Source organism: Taurulus bubalis (genome assembly GCF_910589615.1).
Source record: "Taurulus bubalis genome assembly, chromosome: 5".
Lineage (NCBI taxonomy): Eukaryota > Metazoa > Chordata > Actinopteri > Perciformes > Cottidae > Taurulus > Taurulus bubalis.
In genome coordinates this window covers 10,567,139-10,584,260 of record NC_136593.1, presented here as the reverse complement: position 1 = coordinate 10,584,260, position 17,122 = coordinate 10,567,139, and the positions used below count along the sequence as shown (strand labels likewise).

General features: G+C 39.0%; 2 protein-coding genes across 2 annotated transcripts; one reads left to right on the top strand and one right to left on the bottom strand.

The window, feature by feature from the left end:
• Nucleotides 1-1,083: 1,083 nt before the first annotated feature.
• tespa1 (thymocyte expressed, positive selection associated 1) lies at nucleotides 1,084-7,786 on the top strand (the record flags this gene model as incomplete). The annotated part of the gene is made up of 10 exons (XM_079218290.1): nucleotides 1,084-1,228; nucleotides 1,508-1,550; nucleotides 2,436-2,464; nucleotides 2,999-3,052; nucleotides 3,675-3,714; nucleotides 4,245-4,340; nucleotides 4,707-4,915; nucleotides 5,043-6,169; nucleotides 6,860-6,944; nucleotides 7,649-7,786. The coding sequence occupies 10 exons, from the start codon at nucleotides 1,084-1,086 to the stop codon at nucleotides 7,738-7,740; spliced, it is 1,920 nt and encodes a 639-aa protein (XP_079074416.1). The 3' UTR covers nucleotides 7,741-7,786.
• A 1,660-nt stretch (nucleotides 7,787-9,446) lies between these two features.
• On the bottom strand, nucleotides 9,447-16,307 carry tarbp2 (TAR (HIV) RNA binding protein 2). Its single transcript, XM_079218703.1, has 7 exons — nucleotides 16,303-16,307; nucleotides 14,164-14,484; nucleotides 13,873-13,942; nucleotides 13,572-13,689; nucleotides 12,980-13,107; nucleotides 12,058-12,253; nucleotides 9,447-9,769 (listed from the first exon to the last, which is right to left on the bottom strand). The coding sequence occupies exons 2-7, from the start codon at nucleotides 14,472-14,474 to the stop codon at nucleotides 9,612-9,614; spliced, it is 981 nt and encodes a 326-aa protein (XP_079074829.1). The 5' UTR covers nucleotides 14,475-14,484; nucleotides 16,303-16,307; the 3' UTR covers nucleotides 9,447-9,611.
• Nucleotides 16,308-17,122: the final 815 nt, after the last annotated feature.

Genomic DNA, 17,122 nt, shown 5'->3' with positions numbered 1-17,122 from the left:
TCAGAAGAAACGACCAGACGCTCGTCACAGCGAAGCAAACCATTGGAAACTAGAGCAGGCTGGATGCAGGTTGAGAGTTTGCGAAAGATTGCAGATCACTTTCAGATATCTCAGCCTGCGACAACAGGAAACGAGAGAAAGGGCGACGCTGACAGAACTGAAACCTGCGTCCATGAAGGTAAAGCTGCTTTTCTTCTCTCAAGTTCACTTGTTTTGTTTAAAATGTGTGCTTGGAAAACTCTAAGTTTCAACTAATAACCAGCCACCTTTTCCTCGCTGGTTAAGGAGCAAAATATAATTTCGTTGATGACATTAGGCAAACACAAAACACTTGATCCCCACAAAGTGTGAAACATCCCTATTTTCAAACATCTGTATAAATAATTGATATCCATATATTGGAGTTTTGATCTGTTCACTATAATTGTATGTATTCAAAACTAACTGGGTGGTTGAGTCTATTATTGGTTTTGAAATGATTTAATATGTATCCTTTGCAAATGTTGATATACATGGATTTGGATGGATCTACCTGTCAATGTGTTTATATATGTTTGCCTTTCTTCACTGTAAGACCCTTCACATCATTTTCTATAGCGACTGAATACAGTATATCTTCTTTTATATTCACTGTATTTGAACACACAGACACGTTTTCATGCACCTACACACTATACAGGTGCTTTATGTGTATTTATGTTGGTAATATTTAATTTGATCTATTTTTTTTAACTAAAACTTGACTTAGAACCTGAACCTAATTATTTGTTTAGTAATGTGCTTTGATAGAACATATATTTAATTTAAAAGCAGCAATTGAGTAATTCCTTAACTATATGGTGGTGGCTACTAATCCATGTGAAATAATAGATATTAATCTGTCACACCATAGTCGGCTGTATCAGAGGCTTGTCCAATGTGCCAAATAATACATTTTATGAGAGAGCATCCTGTTGATAAGTTCAACTTTACCAATGAAGGGTTCCAGCACAAAACAGTGAATATTACAGCCTTTTTAAACCAAATATCGTCCTCTGTAGCTTCGACCCCACTATGCTGCCCGGCTGTCTGTGAACTGAGGCGATGGAGAGCCCGGCGTCCACAGTCAGGCGGCGAGCCTGGATCAACAGCAGCCGACAGCAGCCCACTCTGGAGGAGCTGGACCCTAACGGCCCGCTGTGCCACCTCCCCTCGGCCTCTATAGCAGATGACGATGTCTTTTCTGACGGTAGGTCCAAACTTAGGAGAGTGTGAGGGATCCCTCCTGTGTCCACCGTTTATGTAACAACAGGTGAATTGATCCTAAAGATGCCTATGATCAAGCATAGATTTTTTAAGGGAAGTAGTGAGTGATTTTATGACTAGTTTATTGTCAAATTGCCAACTGAAAAGTGGTACATATATATATTTTTTAAAGGAAGGCAAATGTGAAACAGTAAAAAAATTAAAGAGTTGTTTATTAAATGAGGATTACTTGTAAAGTGTTGTGCATGTGTGCTTTCCACAGGATGCTTCACAGGAAAGATTGAGAACTGGCTCCTGGGTTGTGGGTGAGTCAAATCGCTTCACTACTTTTGTTCTTTTTTTGTAAGATGATACTTGTTTTGAGCACAGGCTCTGGAGGACAAGGTGTCAGTTGTTGGAAACTGTAACAAACAGGAAAGTAGAAAAGTGGAAACTCTCTGAGGTCAGGTGTTCCAGGAAGTTGGCGCGTTAAGCTTGCAACAGTGTTGGATTCACCACAATAGTCTTAGATTAAGTATTTTTAAAGTTAAGTTTGGAAAGAATAAGTTTATTTTAGCTCTTTAAAACCATAATGTTAGAGTGCTCTGAAGTCAGATGTCTTTCTTGGCCATTAGAGGATGCAGACAACATTTCAAGGCAATGTTGATATGGTTAAAAAGAAAAAGGTCAAGGTATAGATGCAGACCTTTCAACAAATTCTCTAAAGTCTGTCTCACAGAGAAAGCACAAAACTAAAGACCTTTAATTTGTTTGTATATGTCCCTGTGGTTTAGAGTAATATTATGATGTAACTAGAAGGAAATAACAGTTCCTGTTATGAAATTGATTGTTTAATGTCTTTTATTTCAGTCACTGAGAAGGAGACTGGTTGTCAGTGATGTGCTAAATACTGCGTGTCAGCATCTAAGGAGTGGCGTGATGGTTTATGCATTCTGAGAACTCAACATGAAAATGACCAGATCGGTTTGGAGGTGTTGACCTTCATGCTGCTCAACAAGTGCTCATTTCCAAAAGAGGAAATTGACAAACACCCGCAGCCCGTTAAGAGACGATTAGGGAGTCAATCTCACAAGCTATCGTATGAGGCATATGCAAACGCAATGACTTCGTTATTTGACAGAAGCGGCATGCAAAATAACACTATGAGTGTGTGTGTATTCATGCTTTAAATGTTGTCATATATCTTACAGGTCAAAGAAGAACGGTCAGCTGAGTTTTGGTGAGTATGTACTGAAACAAAGTCATGAGTTTACCAAATCTGTGACGCATGAATACACGGTGTTGCATGTTTGTATCCTTTACTGCACTTAACAAATACTCCATTACAGCAAAGTAAAAGTACTGCAAATTATTAACACATTACAAATGTCCCTTGAATGTAAAAGTATCAAAGTATCATCAACAGTGTACTTGTCTTAAAAATACAATATTGCTGTAGCAGCATTATATTCTATAAACTCATTGTAAATTAAATCTTAATCTGTAAATTAAACTGTACTATAACTATAGTGGTAAAAAGTAAAAATGTCCTCTGAATTGTTGTGGAGTAGAATAAAGTAGCATGAAATGAAAATACCTCAAATGTATACTTAAGTGCAGTACTCAAGTAAATATGTACTTTTCCACCAACGACAAATACAGTACAAGTAAGGTTTAAAAATAGGAATTTGTCCATTCTTCAGTTGATAATTTCTGAAAATTAAGATAATGTGGAACCATGTGTGAAATTACTTAAAGTGTGTTTTTTCTTCAGAATTTGTGCTGAAACCCAACAACTTTGACGATGAGCTCAGTCTTGGTGCTGATGGTAAGTACACACACACACACACACACACACACACACACACACACACACACACACACACACACACACACACACGCACGCAAAGGAAGTAACAAAGCAGCAAATGTCATGTAGGAAAATTAGGTGTGCATCATCTGCTCTCATTCGTTTTGTTTGTAATAGTGGGGACAGAGTTCCTATCTCAAAAGTTAGTTAACGATTGATAAAAGGTTTCTGTTTTTTATATGAAATATAACCTCACTTATATATATACGTATATGTATATACGTATATATATATACGTATATATATACGTATATATCTATATATACGTATATATATATACATATAGTATTTACATGAGAAAATATATAAAAAATTTATTTCAAGGTCAAAACATCATATCATTTCCCAAGTAGTCCGTCTAATATCTAGACGTATCTAATAAAAGCTTAATGTAACATGACACCCTGCAGTGTGTGGGCGTCACGTTGGTGCAGTGGTTAACATTGTTGCCTTTGTGTTTCAACCCTCCGGCCTGTAACTTACCCAACCAACAAATTCAAAAGAATTGATGAAATTCACATTCAGCTGCATATCAACTTGTTTTTTTTTTTATCCGGGAATGATTTCTTTGTTGTTTCAGCTTCTTTGTTAAACGTTGGAGAGAGTACATCTGAAGCTGGGTGAGTAGCAACTGCACTCCTATAGTTTTAGTAATAATAAAACAACAAGAAACAAGGAATGTCCTGCTATTGAATGAGAGAATATTAGTTCATATGAATTCATGTTACTTTAATCATTGACTGTGTTTTTAACTCAATTTCCTTTTTTACACAAAAGAACAGAACTAATTTGGCGCTCAAATATCAATTGATTCTCAGATAGATACTTTTTTATTTATTTGAAAGGAGATTTGAGGACGTGACTTTCTTACTTTACTAAAGAATGGACTGCTCTGTTTCTTCTTCTTCTCATGAAGCGTCGCACAGCATCCTTCCTCCAAACAAGGTCCCAGCAGACTCACCAGGTCAGCGGACAACTTATTTTCCCTCAGCTCAAAGAAATACAACAGAAGAAACAACAAAACAACATTTTTAGCTTCAGGAAATGAACTACTCTAACTAAACTATAGGTTTGCATTATTATTATGATACTTAAGAGGAAGTTGAGATCACTGTATGTTTCTTCAACTTCTCACCTCTCTTGTTCACAGTACCCCTCGTCAGAAACTATGTCCGCCGTCGCTGAACTTGGGCCACAGCATGGCCTCCAGCGGCCTCTCCTCCTCCACCTGTACAAGTACATCAAGGTGAAGCTTCAAAGCTTTCAAAAATCTTTATTATTTTGTAATAATGAGGCTCTTTGATCTTGAATGACCTGCTTGACAAATTACAGGTTTCAGTTTCCTTCTTTTATCTTTTTTTTCTGGCTTTATACCTGAATAATAGATATTTATATATATATTTATATTTGAAACTACTCCATTGTTACATTGCCTTCATTTATTGTTTTTATTTGTATTTATTAGTTTAATTATTTTGTAGAGTACTTTGCCACTGTAATTAATAAGAATCACACAAGTTGAGTTATATTTATAAAACAAATTACAAATTTGACTCAATAGGCTTTCCAAAAATCTTTCAACCACCATATCTTTTCTTTTTTTACCACATAGTGTATCGGAGATCCTGCAGTTGTGTTCGGAGGATGCTGAGGAGACGCTATACGAGCTGGGTTTCGGCCTTGATGAGCCGCAGGTCACTGTTCGCATCCCGCCGCGCTTCTTCACCTTCCCTTCATTGTCTCGGGGCATCAACTTCCGCCTCTTCCTTGACTCACAGCTACGGCGGATACGAGAGGAAGACCCCAGCCTCTCTCTTGCTAGTAAGACTATGGAGATCTTTTTGTAATGATACATCATTGTTTGGTGGGTAATGAGAAGAAATAACTCTTGCATGTTGCTGATGAGATCTATATGACTGATCTAATTTACATTTTATTCTTTCCACAGGTCGTTTCAGACAAGTGCAAGTGCTCACAGCAATGGCCAACGCTTTCTACTCCCTCTACTCTCATGTGTCCCGCACTCCCCTACAGAAACTGGCCCCACCAGAGTGTTCCTTCTCCTCGTCTCCCGTAGAGAGGATCGAACGCTTCAGGACCAGCGTCCGCAGCGAGCCACGCTCTCCTGTGGAGAGGCTGAAGGACACCGTCTCCAAGATGTGTCTCTACACAGGGTCTCCTCGGGGGTCAGACTCCACCTCTCCACAGCCCTCGCCCAGAAAAAGGGCCAGCCTCCCCGATGTTGTGGATATAGTCCTGGAGAAAGTCAAGACTGAGGCCACCAAGAAACTGGATTTAGGGGTAAATGATGGGAGTAAATCAGCTGTGGATGTGAGGCTGGCCACGGATGATGATAAATCTTGGCACAGTGGGAAAGAGGAGCAAACACAGCAGACCGCGGCGGACACAGATATTCTTCAAAATGAAAATACGATCCGTCATAAGGAGATGCAGGGCAGTACACAAACAGATAAAGTTGATGCCGATGAAAAGGGCGTCAAACCACGAGACCTTGACAGAAGGACTCGCAGTGAAAGGATATCTCTAGCGTCTTCATTGTCAGGAGAAACTGTGATCGAAACAGATCATCAGTTTATCTCAACTCAAAGTGACACAAGGACTGCTGATCTGAAACCAGTTGCCAAGTTTACGCATGATCTAATCTGTCCGCAGATAGTGGAGAGTGTACACCAGGCGCTTTTCTGCTGTCGACACACACATGGTGCAAAAACAAACACCTCACCTCCTATCTCCTCTGAGACTGGGAGCATCGATAGATCATGTCCTGGATCACATAAACCCGATGTACAAACCGCTTTGTCTGAATCTGATGCCGGACAGCTGGGTGCATCCAGGTCCCTTCCTGTCCTGGCCTCCAGTGGTAGCTATGACCAGTGCTGCATCACTGTGACTAGCTGGGAGGGGCAAGACGTCTCTTCTACTGTCCCTCCTGTCCAGGCTTGTGAGGAGTCATTCAACGGGGGGAAAAGCCGGTTCCTGAATCCACGGACGCACCAGAGCCTCGGGCGCGACTCCAATAACCTGCAACAGGTTAACTCCTTTGAGCTGGAGGAGGTAATGTAGTCATAGTATTTCGTTTTTGTTACAGTATAAAATACAACATTAAAAAGATTGTATTTTGCCTCTGTAGTTCCCTTTAAGGATAATTAATCAGACAAGCCATGATTAGGTAGATTTCGCAGAAAATAGGACAAACATTTTCTGGTTGACTCAACATAGCAATTTTATGAAAGACCCATCAGTCCATATTAAAGTCCACGAACATCACTAATTACAAGCTTAGAAAGAATTTGCCATAAAACAGGAGATTTTATATAATTATTCTTGCAAAATATACTGTTTCCTCAGTGGATGGTGTTTGATGGTTCCGGCTCATCATCCACTGCTCTTTGGTGTGGTGTTATGGGTAATGGTGCAATGAATCAATTGAGTTGCCTTGTATTGTCTCAACAATGGCAAAGCCCTCTCTCACAGTGCCTGTTCTTGCTTCTTTTTTTTTTTTTTGTGCAGGCAAAGCGTGCTTGAAAAAAAACAGTTAACAAAATGTAATTAGATCAGGCTAACTATGTGGTAGTTACAACTGATGCTTTGTTACACTATTCTATCAAAAAATATAAATGTTTAAAAGCATACATTGTGATTTGAATGATGAAACAATACTTAACATTGTTCAGCCCTTATAGTGTATCATTTTCTATGGTGTACAAAGGTTATATAACATATTCATACGTGTTGTATATACAGGTGCACAGTGCAGGTGAGGACGATTTTGGACAATTAGAGACTACAAGAACAACAACCTCCCAGTTGTCCAAAAAACAAGACAAAGGTACATTTATATTTTATTTGTGTGAATGCCGTTTTTTATATGAACACAGGTCCTATATGGTAGTTACAACTGCTGCTTTGTTACACTTCATATTTAACAGTAACATATGACTTGCCATACTTTTTAGAATCAGATCAGAATTAAAATCAGCTGAACATGTGAACAGGAATTTGACTGTTTTTTGTTGTGATTAATTTGCCAAAAAATTACTAAATACAGAGCAAACAAAGTTAAAGATGAATTTCACTGATAGCATTATTTTTCTCAAATTTTCCATAAATGGCACGTTAATATTGTTATCGCGTATTCTTTTAATCGCGTGGTGAAAATGTGATCTCACGAGAGCCCTATTCACAACAAAGACAGTATTCACACAGTTCTAAATGTGTGAAGAAAAGGTTTATACAGTTTATACAAGGATGTTTGCTGAAATGTGTATAAAAAACGCGTTGCTAAACTTGATTATTTTACTTCGGGCCCAGTGTAGGTCTCGTAACCAGGTCCTGAATACTTTAGACAAATGTACATAGAAAAGGATGTATGTGTGAGCACCTGTTTACACAACATAACATAAATGTGTGAGCAAGTGTATACACGTCATAGGATGAATATGTGAGCACCTGTTTACACGTCATAGGATGAATGTGTGAGCATGTGTTTACAGTGCATGGAGTTGTTGCCTGACTGTTTGTGTCCCTGTGTAGGTGAGGTGGTCCGGGGCGACAGCATGCAGTCAGACAGCAGCGGCTACGCAGACGAAGAAGTCAGCTCCTCAATGAGCACACAAAGCAGATGACTGAAAACCATGTAAACTACATTAAAAAGTAGTGTTACCCCCAAGCGCTCATACTGAATATAGAACATTGTAAATAAGTAATAATATAGTAAAACTGTTCAAGTTAAAATTTCTTGCTGAAATACTGTGTGGACCATATTTTATTTAAATGGCAATTAAATGTTCAAGTTATTACAACAGTTGGCAGTAAACTGTACAAAAATGCTTTATTGGAAACAAATTCAATGCAGCTCACATTTGAGTTCAACATTTCTCTAAAAACAGTTTATATTACCACAACAAATAAGTATCTCAAATGTATTGATGTCAGTATAGAAAATGTCAATAGTGTCAGCGACAACAAAACAAGCAAAAGTTCCTGATTTGAATTATTAGAAAAACAAGATGCAGATCTGCCTTTTCAGAGAGTGAGGTTAACATCAAACACACCGGTGGAAGATGTATGAAAACTTGGTCAGCCTGCATTGTGCAAAGGACATTATCTTTTCAAGTAGTGCAAACTATCCACTATTTTCAATACATATTCCAGCTGAGTGCACAGTGGGCGGGAAATTAATCCTTACACCAAGACACAACAAGTAGTTGGAGAAAATAATCTGGAAATTTACCATCATCAATTTTAATTACAGGAATTAGTCACTTTGACAGAAAAGATTCACAAGGGTTTAGATTGTAAATGAAACAATACCGGGCATAATGGACACAAAAAAACATTGAGACTCCACATAATATGTGGTAGGTTCTTTGTTTGGTCTCTGATATTCAAAATCAAGTAACGAACAATGCAGATTCACAGTACTCTTTCTTCCCTTTCCTCCCTAATTGTTAACTCATCGTTATCTTACAGTGAAATGCATTTACTCACTGTGCAAAAACTGGGTGCTAAAAGCAGAGTTTTTGAAAAAATGGTAATGTTAAAACATTTATTTTTTGCAAATTCACAAGTATCTGGGACTTAATTGAATTGTAATGTCGTAGAGTATTTTTTTTAACTATCCTCAGAATTAAAAAGACATGCAGTATGAGTACTTTTTCTATTACTGTTCTGAAAACCATCAACATGAGCCTAACTCTTAACGAGGAGGTTTATAAAGGGGAAAAATTGCACACAATTCATCAATCAATAATGTTCAGTCATCCGAGTCCACTGATCCTTCTTTCCATTTCTACATTGGGAAAGCCAAAGTGTAACATGTTTAGAACATTTTAATTTAAAAAAAATCTTAAACCTTATGAGTTCATCATTTTAAACAAAGATAATATGGTGAGTTTTCAAAATTCCCAGTTTTTTAGGGTCCAGATTAATATACAACAAAAGCCACATTTTCACATACAAGTTCATCTGAAAACAGGGCAGTCTTTAAAATAATTATCCTCTGATTTCTTTTCAGCAGAGTCCTTTTCTCTCCACGTTTCCGCAGATTGCTGGAATTTCTTTCTTCCGTTCATCCTTCCTCGATCTGGGATTAAACGAAGCACCGATAATTGTTGATTATGTAGTCCAATTTCTACAAACTCCTTTGAGCTTTTGTTGCATCACAATTTGTCACAATTTATGATTTCAAATAAAGACTTGAGATTTTTGGGAAAATACAGTGCCGTGTATTGGATGACTAGCAAACAAATATTATAATTTGTGACAAATATGCAAAATGCCAAGGAGAGGGGTACATGAGTTGTTGAGCAACTAAGTCTTCATTGGCAACAATAAGAAATCCATATGGCTCTGGGGGGCAATTTGGGGACAGAAAAAGTCTCTATTTCCACATTTGAGGTAATTTGCGTTATTTGAACTCATCAAAAAAGTGCCTCTGTTGTCCGAAGAGGACATTTATCCTGGCAAAAGAGAGTCAGTGAGGAGGAAGATGACATCACTTCCCCCCAGCCATGATTTTAAGGTACTGCAGTGCATTGTGGGCTGCATTGGCTCGAGCGGCATCGATGTTCGAAGCAAAGCCATGGCACACTGTGATTGGCTGTGTGGACAGCTCCACGAGACACTGGCACAGGCCACTCAGACTGCGCTCCTCTGAAACAGAAACAAACAACAGTCTTTTTTAACATTGAATTTGTTCAGCAAGATTTGAGAATAAAACAAAGTTATTTCCACCATCATTGCTGCTTTGGAAATGTTTCTGGAAGTTATAAGACACCATTCTCATGCTCCATATGAGCACAACAGCACATTTATATAGGGCTGCACCGTTGCACCCACTTAGTCCACTTTCGTCAATGAGTTGTCTTTATGCTTTTATTATGAATGACTTATTTCCAGGAAACGTATGAGCACAGCACAGATAAATGCATGATTTAAAATGGTGCATCTTTGTGGAGAAACTCATTTTACAGATCTGTTAAATCAAGTAATCGATAAAATCTCTAGATGTAAGAGTCTCTTTAAATCGACAGCCTGACTTTCTGGCTTTTATTTCCAAAACTAATTTGATTAGGTTGATACAGTTATGACTCTTCTTTTATACTCTCACTTTCCATAAATGTGTCAGTGACTACATTTATGATATAATTATAATGTAACTTAGATATCAGCAATAATTCATTTGCGGCTTTATTCTTTTAGTGTTTGAAAAATTATTACTCTGCTGCAATTAAGTATGAGACTGCAACTATTAAAACATGATATGCTCTTTGGAAGATAAGGTAGTTTAATGTAGGGCTGCAACAACGAATCGATAAAATCGATAAAAATCGATTATCAAAAGTGTTGGCAACGAATTTCATTATTGATTCGTTGTGTCGCGCGATTATTACGCCGGGCAATAAGTCGCGGAGAAGAAAAAAAAGAGCGGAGCAGAGCAACTGGCCGGCCAGCGTTTCTGAGATTGGAGTGAGAGACGAGAAAAGCTGAGGTTGTGATGTTCTCAAAAATAGAAGATCTTTGACAAGTCGAGTCTTGGCCAATCAGCGTCTTCATGTTCCTCAAACTTGTTTTTAATGGAAGCTAGTCAGCTTGCTATCGCGTTAGCTAACGTGTTTGGGTTGTGTATTGTCGTTAAAGTTACGTTATGTTCCGTTACAGTTCAGTCTTGCTTGTAAAAAAACGTAACGTGATGAAACATGCCGTCACCCTCCGGTCTGGTTCAGTTCACGCTGTCACTCGTTAACGTTAAACCGGCACACCGGCGGATCTGGCGGCAGGTTTTTTTTTTTTTTTTTACTCAAAGTAGAACGAAGCAAATCACGTAGTTGGGCTTAGCCAACAACGTGACGTCGTGGTCATAAGAGACCCAGAATGAAAGAGTTTAAGGAAGAGGACTCTATATGGAGCAGTACAGCTTCCCTCTGTCCCAGTATTTCATACATATTGATAACGCAGGGTATGCTAAATGCAGCCTCTGGAGGGATCAATTACAGTGAAAAGAGCTCACATTTGGCAGATGTAAAGCATACATGTGTATGTTTTTAGTGTTAGTCCATTTTGTTGTTTTAATTAACAGCTCAGGGATGTTCAAGGAGCAACCTGTTTGTGTGCTTTCTGAAGATGTTTCGCACTGTCACTTCTGTTTTTGAATAAAGGGTTGGAAATGAACGCTTTTTTGATAAAAACAGTTTTTTATCCGATTAATCGAAAAAATAATCAACCGATTAATCGATTATTAAAATAATCGTTAGTTGCAGCCCTAGTTTAATGACAATTACCCATTACACGTTGTAAGGCTATAGAACTAAGACAAACTAGTGAATGTTTGGTAGTATCACTCAGTACAATTAGAATTTATTGATCCATGTTTGTTTGACAAGTTATATGAACACAAGTGTGTTAATCTAAAACTCACTGACGCTGGCTAGTTAACCAAATAAAGCAAAAATACCAAATTAATATCAATAATCTTCTAGTCATTCTATGACGTGCCGTCCACAGATAGAATGGTTTGTCTGCATTAAACTGTGACAACATGCAGCTGCGGGCTACTTTCTCATATCTGATGACAGTAATAATAAAGACACAACATTTCCGGAGGCTACACCAGGCATCCAATAATTAGCACGCATTAACAGTTTTGTGATATGTTGCCATTAATGTGTATCCATAATGCTGTTGAAGTTTGTGCAGATGGTGTGAAAACTATGCACACTAATGGTTTATCATATGTGCAGTGTAAGCTCAACCAAATCTTTATATGGGCATGCTCCTAACTAAAATGCATCTTTTCATGCATGCAGACACATAACCAGTGATGTCCATGTTATTTTTCACTTATCAGTCTTAAACACCACCGTAGTCACACTTTGATGCTCGACAGAAGGGAATGCAATTGTAATTTATTCTAAAGCTACCGTTTGTGAATGTGAACTCACCCAGATCCAGGTAGCTGACGTCAAAGCACTGCTCGGTGGACAGGTCATTCAGCAAAGAGCAGAAGTTGGAGTCCGTGGGCATGCCCAGAGGGTGGCTGCGGAGCTGCAGGATCTTCTCTCCAGCAGAGTTACGCAGTGAGTCCCAGGTGCAACTGAAGCCTTTACTTTTGCCCGTCTCAGTTTTGCTCCCCATGTGCTGTGTGTGCAGGGAAGGTGAAGTTCACAGCAGTTAATAAACACTATTAAGATGGATGAGTAAGAAAAGGGGAGATGGGGCGTCCAGTGCATAGCTTATGCTATTCTGTATAACATTTAAAGAACATTGGCAGACATTATTACCCTTTTAAAAAACAACATATTTTTAGGCATCTGCTCGAAAATTGCATACCCAAACTAAAAAGGGTGCATTTGTGCAAAAGCACTTTTAGGGTGATTATTTCTTTGAAATGAATACCTTACATGCAGATGTAAGGTATAAACCTCTCCCAAATCATAGCACAATATGTGAACATTCTCTCTGCAAAGGTGACTTTGATAAAGTGAAGCAGAACAAAGTTAGAGAGGGTTTTAGTACAGATAGTTCAGGCGAGGTCTCATTGGGGCTATTTGAATGCTATTTGAATGTTCTCATGTACCAAACCATATATTTCACTTGTATATTACTTATGGTGTTCAATACATCCAAATACAGCAGTTTGGGGCTTTTATTTTTTTAAATTAATAAAACAACCTATGACTTACAGTTTTATATAACAATCTCAAAGTCTTCCCCTTTTTAAAAGGTTGCACTATGCAATGCAAAACCAATATCTGCATGTTATTCAGTGCTGTGCATCTTTTCCCGTGATGTGCGATGTGAGTAACGTTACATGCAACTTTGTCAACTGTGCACAGAGTGAGTTTATTTCTGTTTGTTTCTCACCATGTTGAACGTGTCTTCTTCCACGTCAACTTCGTTGCTGGTTCTCAGGTCGACTGGGACATCGTGTATACGTGATAACATCTTCGCTGCTGCGTTTCTCTTGGCTAGCTTCTTAGAGGTTCCGCTTCCTGGAGAAGAACAGGTTGAGAAATGTTGTTTAATGTTGCTAAAGTAATGATCACTGATTGTTGATGAGACTGATATTCATTCAGTATGACAATGATAAGCTAAGCAACCGCAGTCACCTGATATCGGCTCTATTTTAGCTCGTCTAATCTATGTCTTGCTCTTAAATGCTCCATCTTAGAAGCCGCTGAAAACTGCGCCAGAGACCTTTCATTACTCTTGTAATTCAGTAAATGTCAGCAATTACATAGCACCCGTATAAAAGACAGAATATATGATTTTCTTCAATTTCTGCTGATTCCTATCGGCTTTATTTCATTAGTGCCTAAATGCTTTATCACCGACGACCAAACTTTAAGGTATTTAAGGGGACAGAGTAGGTGTGGCATGTTAACATAAATCTTAATATTGCAGAATACACACACACACAGAACAATCTCAAATAATTAAACATTATGCATTTTACCGATTTCCACAAATCTCTCCACTCTGCAGGTCATGGTGAACTCCTTGCGGTGTGCAGGACCAGACTCCTGGGTGACTGTGTACTCTGGCAAACGCCATCCTTTCTGCACCACCAATTCCTGGCAGAGAAGTACACAGACAAATACTTACAAAAACTTGTAAAAAAAAAGGCATACAACTATAAACTAGGCAGATTATTTTTTTTTTTTAAACAGTAAGTACTGACAATGACAACATTCCTTAGTTTACAGTCAAAAAGCAAAATAAAGCCTTAGATTACATGAGTTATCTTGTATATTCACCTGCAGAGCACCGACAGGGTTACATTCAGACTGCTGAGAACTGCCTGAGGTCTTCATCTCTGACTGGGAGCTGTACAGAAGATGAGATAGAGCAAACTAAGAAGCGGTAGTAATGAAACCACACGGACCTCTTATCTCACATGTATTTAGTGCATAGATGTACATTGAATACTGAGATGTTATATTGGCTGATGCTACCACAATCTTTCCCCAATGTAGCTGCCTGTGTATCATTTTAGCTTTAGAGACAGTGTCGAGACATGAAGAAAAAGAAACTAAAGAAAAACTGACCTGTCCGCATCAGTAGACACGTCAACCCCAATGAAGCCGTCTACTCCAACACCAACACCAACTCCGACGGGACCTCCAAGACCTCCCTTGAGCATCTTCAGAGCAGCCTCTGCTGCTTTGTGCTTGGCTGCCTTCTTGCTGGGCCCTTGGCCGGTGCAGCTGATCTCTCCGACGGACACGCGGAACGTGAAGTTGGGCTGGTGGGCCTGTCCCTCGGCCTTCAGCAGGTCATACACTGGGGTCTTGGCTATCCGCGTTCCATACTCCTGCAGCAGACTGATGGGCGTCTTTCCGGGACTCACAGCCAGCATTTGCTCAATACTAAATATAAAGAAAAGACCCAGCATTAGAAGGACTGCTAATTAATTTACAAAAGGATCCGTACCCTTCTAGAAACATGTTATAGCATGATTGTTAGTCATTAATGTGCTCTCGTTTTTAAGCTTTTTTTTTAGTCTGTCTATTGAATACTTTAATAAGTGCACCGAACTGAGGCTAGCCTTACTAAAAATCCCTTCACCAAAATTACAAAAGGTTTTGAGATATCCAATACACCAGCCCATATAAGACAATCCCTTTTCAAAATGCATTAACAGTCTATCCAGAAACAATGTCCATCTTATTCAAATCTATAAAACCAATTGCGAAAGTAACCATAAACTAAAAATGTCCTTTACCTCCTTCATATTGTGGCAATGGAAATCTCAGCAGCTCAACTCCAAAATCTTAGGCGAATAAATGAGTACAGATTATAGGTGACGTCACACTAATTAGAATAATTTCAAGGATGATTATTTCATTATACAAAAAGCACAAGTATATAAGAACATATGAGGGAAACAATTCCTATTAGAAAAAAATGTGCAGTCCTGCAATAAATATTACCCAACCTGGGAAGTGTTGATTTAACTGTATAGTCATTTTAGAGGCTGCAGTTTGTGGTGCTGCTGAATTGTGTTATATTGACATATGTTTCTATTACTTTGATCAACGAGGGTAGGCTAAATAACATAAGCTTGAGCCAAATAAACAATAATTAGGACAGCTTACTACTTAAAAGGCAGTGCTCGTTCTCTGGGGTACTGTGCACACTATTTACAGTGGTGTAACGTGTCAATAAAGTGTATTGTTGTTGCTGTCACTTGGGCTGCATGCACCAATAGTATGGTGTCTGGATCTAACCAGCAATACCCAGATATCAACAGTGATTTAAAAAACAAGAATAGGCCATTCATGTCTCGATTGAAGACGAATCAATGACATCGGATTTATTGTAATCACATATATGGCACCTTATTATTAAGCTAGCCAAGTCAAGTTTGTTGTGACTCATCAGCCTGTCCCCCTTCGATAGCCGAAGTGCTAGCCTAGCTTAGCTTCTGTGAGGCTTCACACCTGGAGCACCCGGAGTTTCTCTTCCAGCTGTCCGATGCTGTCTCGTCGTTCATTCCCTATTTCACGCAGACAGAGCCGATCGGTATCGGGTGATCGATCCCCCCCCTCCCCACATCAAAAACAGACACTCGTTTTCATTAGACGGTATTTTCCCGAACAGATAACGAGGCAACGACATGTGAAGAGCAGACGACCCCTCCGCGCCGACAGAATGCAGCGGGGTCCTGTTGTCGGAGCACAGTTATGACGTATGACGGAGTCCCTCGAAACTCGACTTCCCATTGGTCCGTGGGTGCTTTAGGTCGGTTCGTTTTAAACACCGGGAAACACCGCCATTGTTGCAAACGTCTCTTCACGGACAGTGTGCGAGGCTCGAGGGCGAAAATACATACAAATATCCAGGTTTCATTACAACAGGAACAGGTGACTAAAGCATTTAGGTTGCAGGTGTGGAAAACAAATCTCAAACATATTTCATCAAACATGAAAGTCATCCATTTTAAATTGTGCATAAAGTATAACTAAGTAACGTGTTAATGCACGTGACAGTCGAATTAATTAAATTAACGTAAAGGCACTAACTTACCATATGGAAACCTATTGTGGCAAATCATACGGGCACCGCTGAATCACCGTAAAAACAAACCTACTTTATGAATGTAGCTGCCAAGTAGCTAAACTGCATTTGGAGGAAAAAGTACCAGGAAATTGGAGTATTCAAGTAAGTGCACGTGTCAACTGTACCTTGGTAAATGTTAGTTCTTTCTGCGCGTGAGCAAGTCATCCTCCTGTAATGTATCATGTTTTCTGCGTAAAAAGCGAGTTGAACTGGACGGTTCTCTTAAACATACACGACAGCAATGAACGAGCATTTGTTGCAACTTTCATTGCATTCCTGGCTCTCGGTGCAGTCACGTGTTGTGACTGAAAAGAACCAGCAGAGGGCGACAGTCAGTCACTGAACTGCCCCTCTGACCAGCCTCTTTGATGGGCCTCCGTGTGCACTCAGGGGCCTTGGATGGCCTGCCACCTGTCATCTCCACCATGAGCCAACAGGGACACATCTTTATATTAACCACAAACTTAATAGGTAAAGCACCTTTCAAAACAAAGGTACACCGTTTTACATTAAGGGAAATAATCAAGATTAAGATTATGCTATTGGATAGGATACATACTATTCATATCAACTTGGGTATGGCAGCAGCAAGCAGAGGTACATAGAACACATTTAAGAAAAAATCAAACAGTTACCGTAAAACAATAAATACAATAGAAAGCTGCAGGTCTAATCGACAATCAGCTCTGTAAGACTAAATAAAAAACACAATGAAATAATATAAAAGTAAGAATCAGTTGAGAAGACAACAGCCCTATAGTCTACGTGGCATGACCAAACGTGACCCTTTTGTGTGTGTTGCATCAATGGATTGGTTGTAATGTTGCATTTATTTATAGCATGAATAAAAAAGGGTCGACAACTCTAATTTTGATGGAATGTCTTTGCTTAGTTTGGACCCTTTTTGCTTTGGTGAATACTCAGAGGAGTCGTGCAGACCCTTAA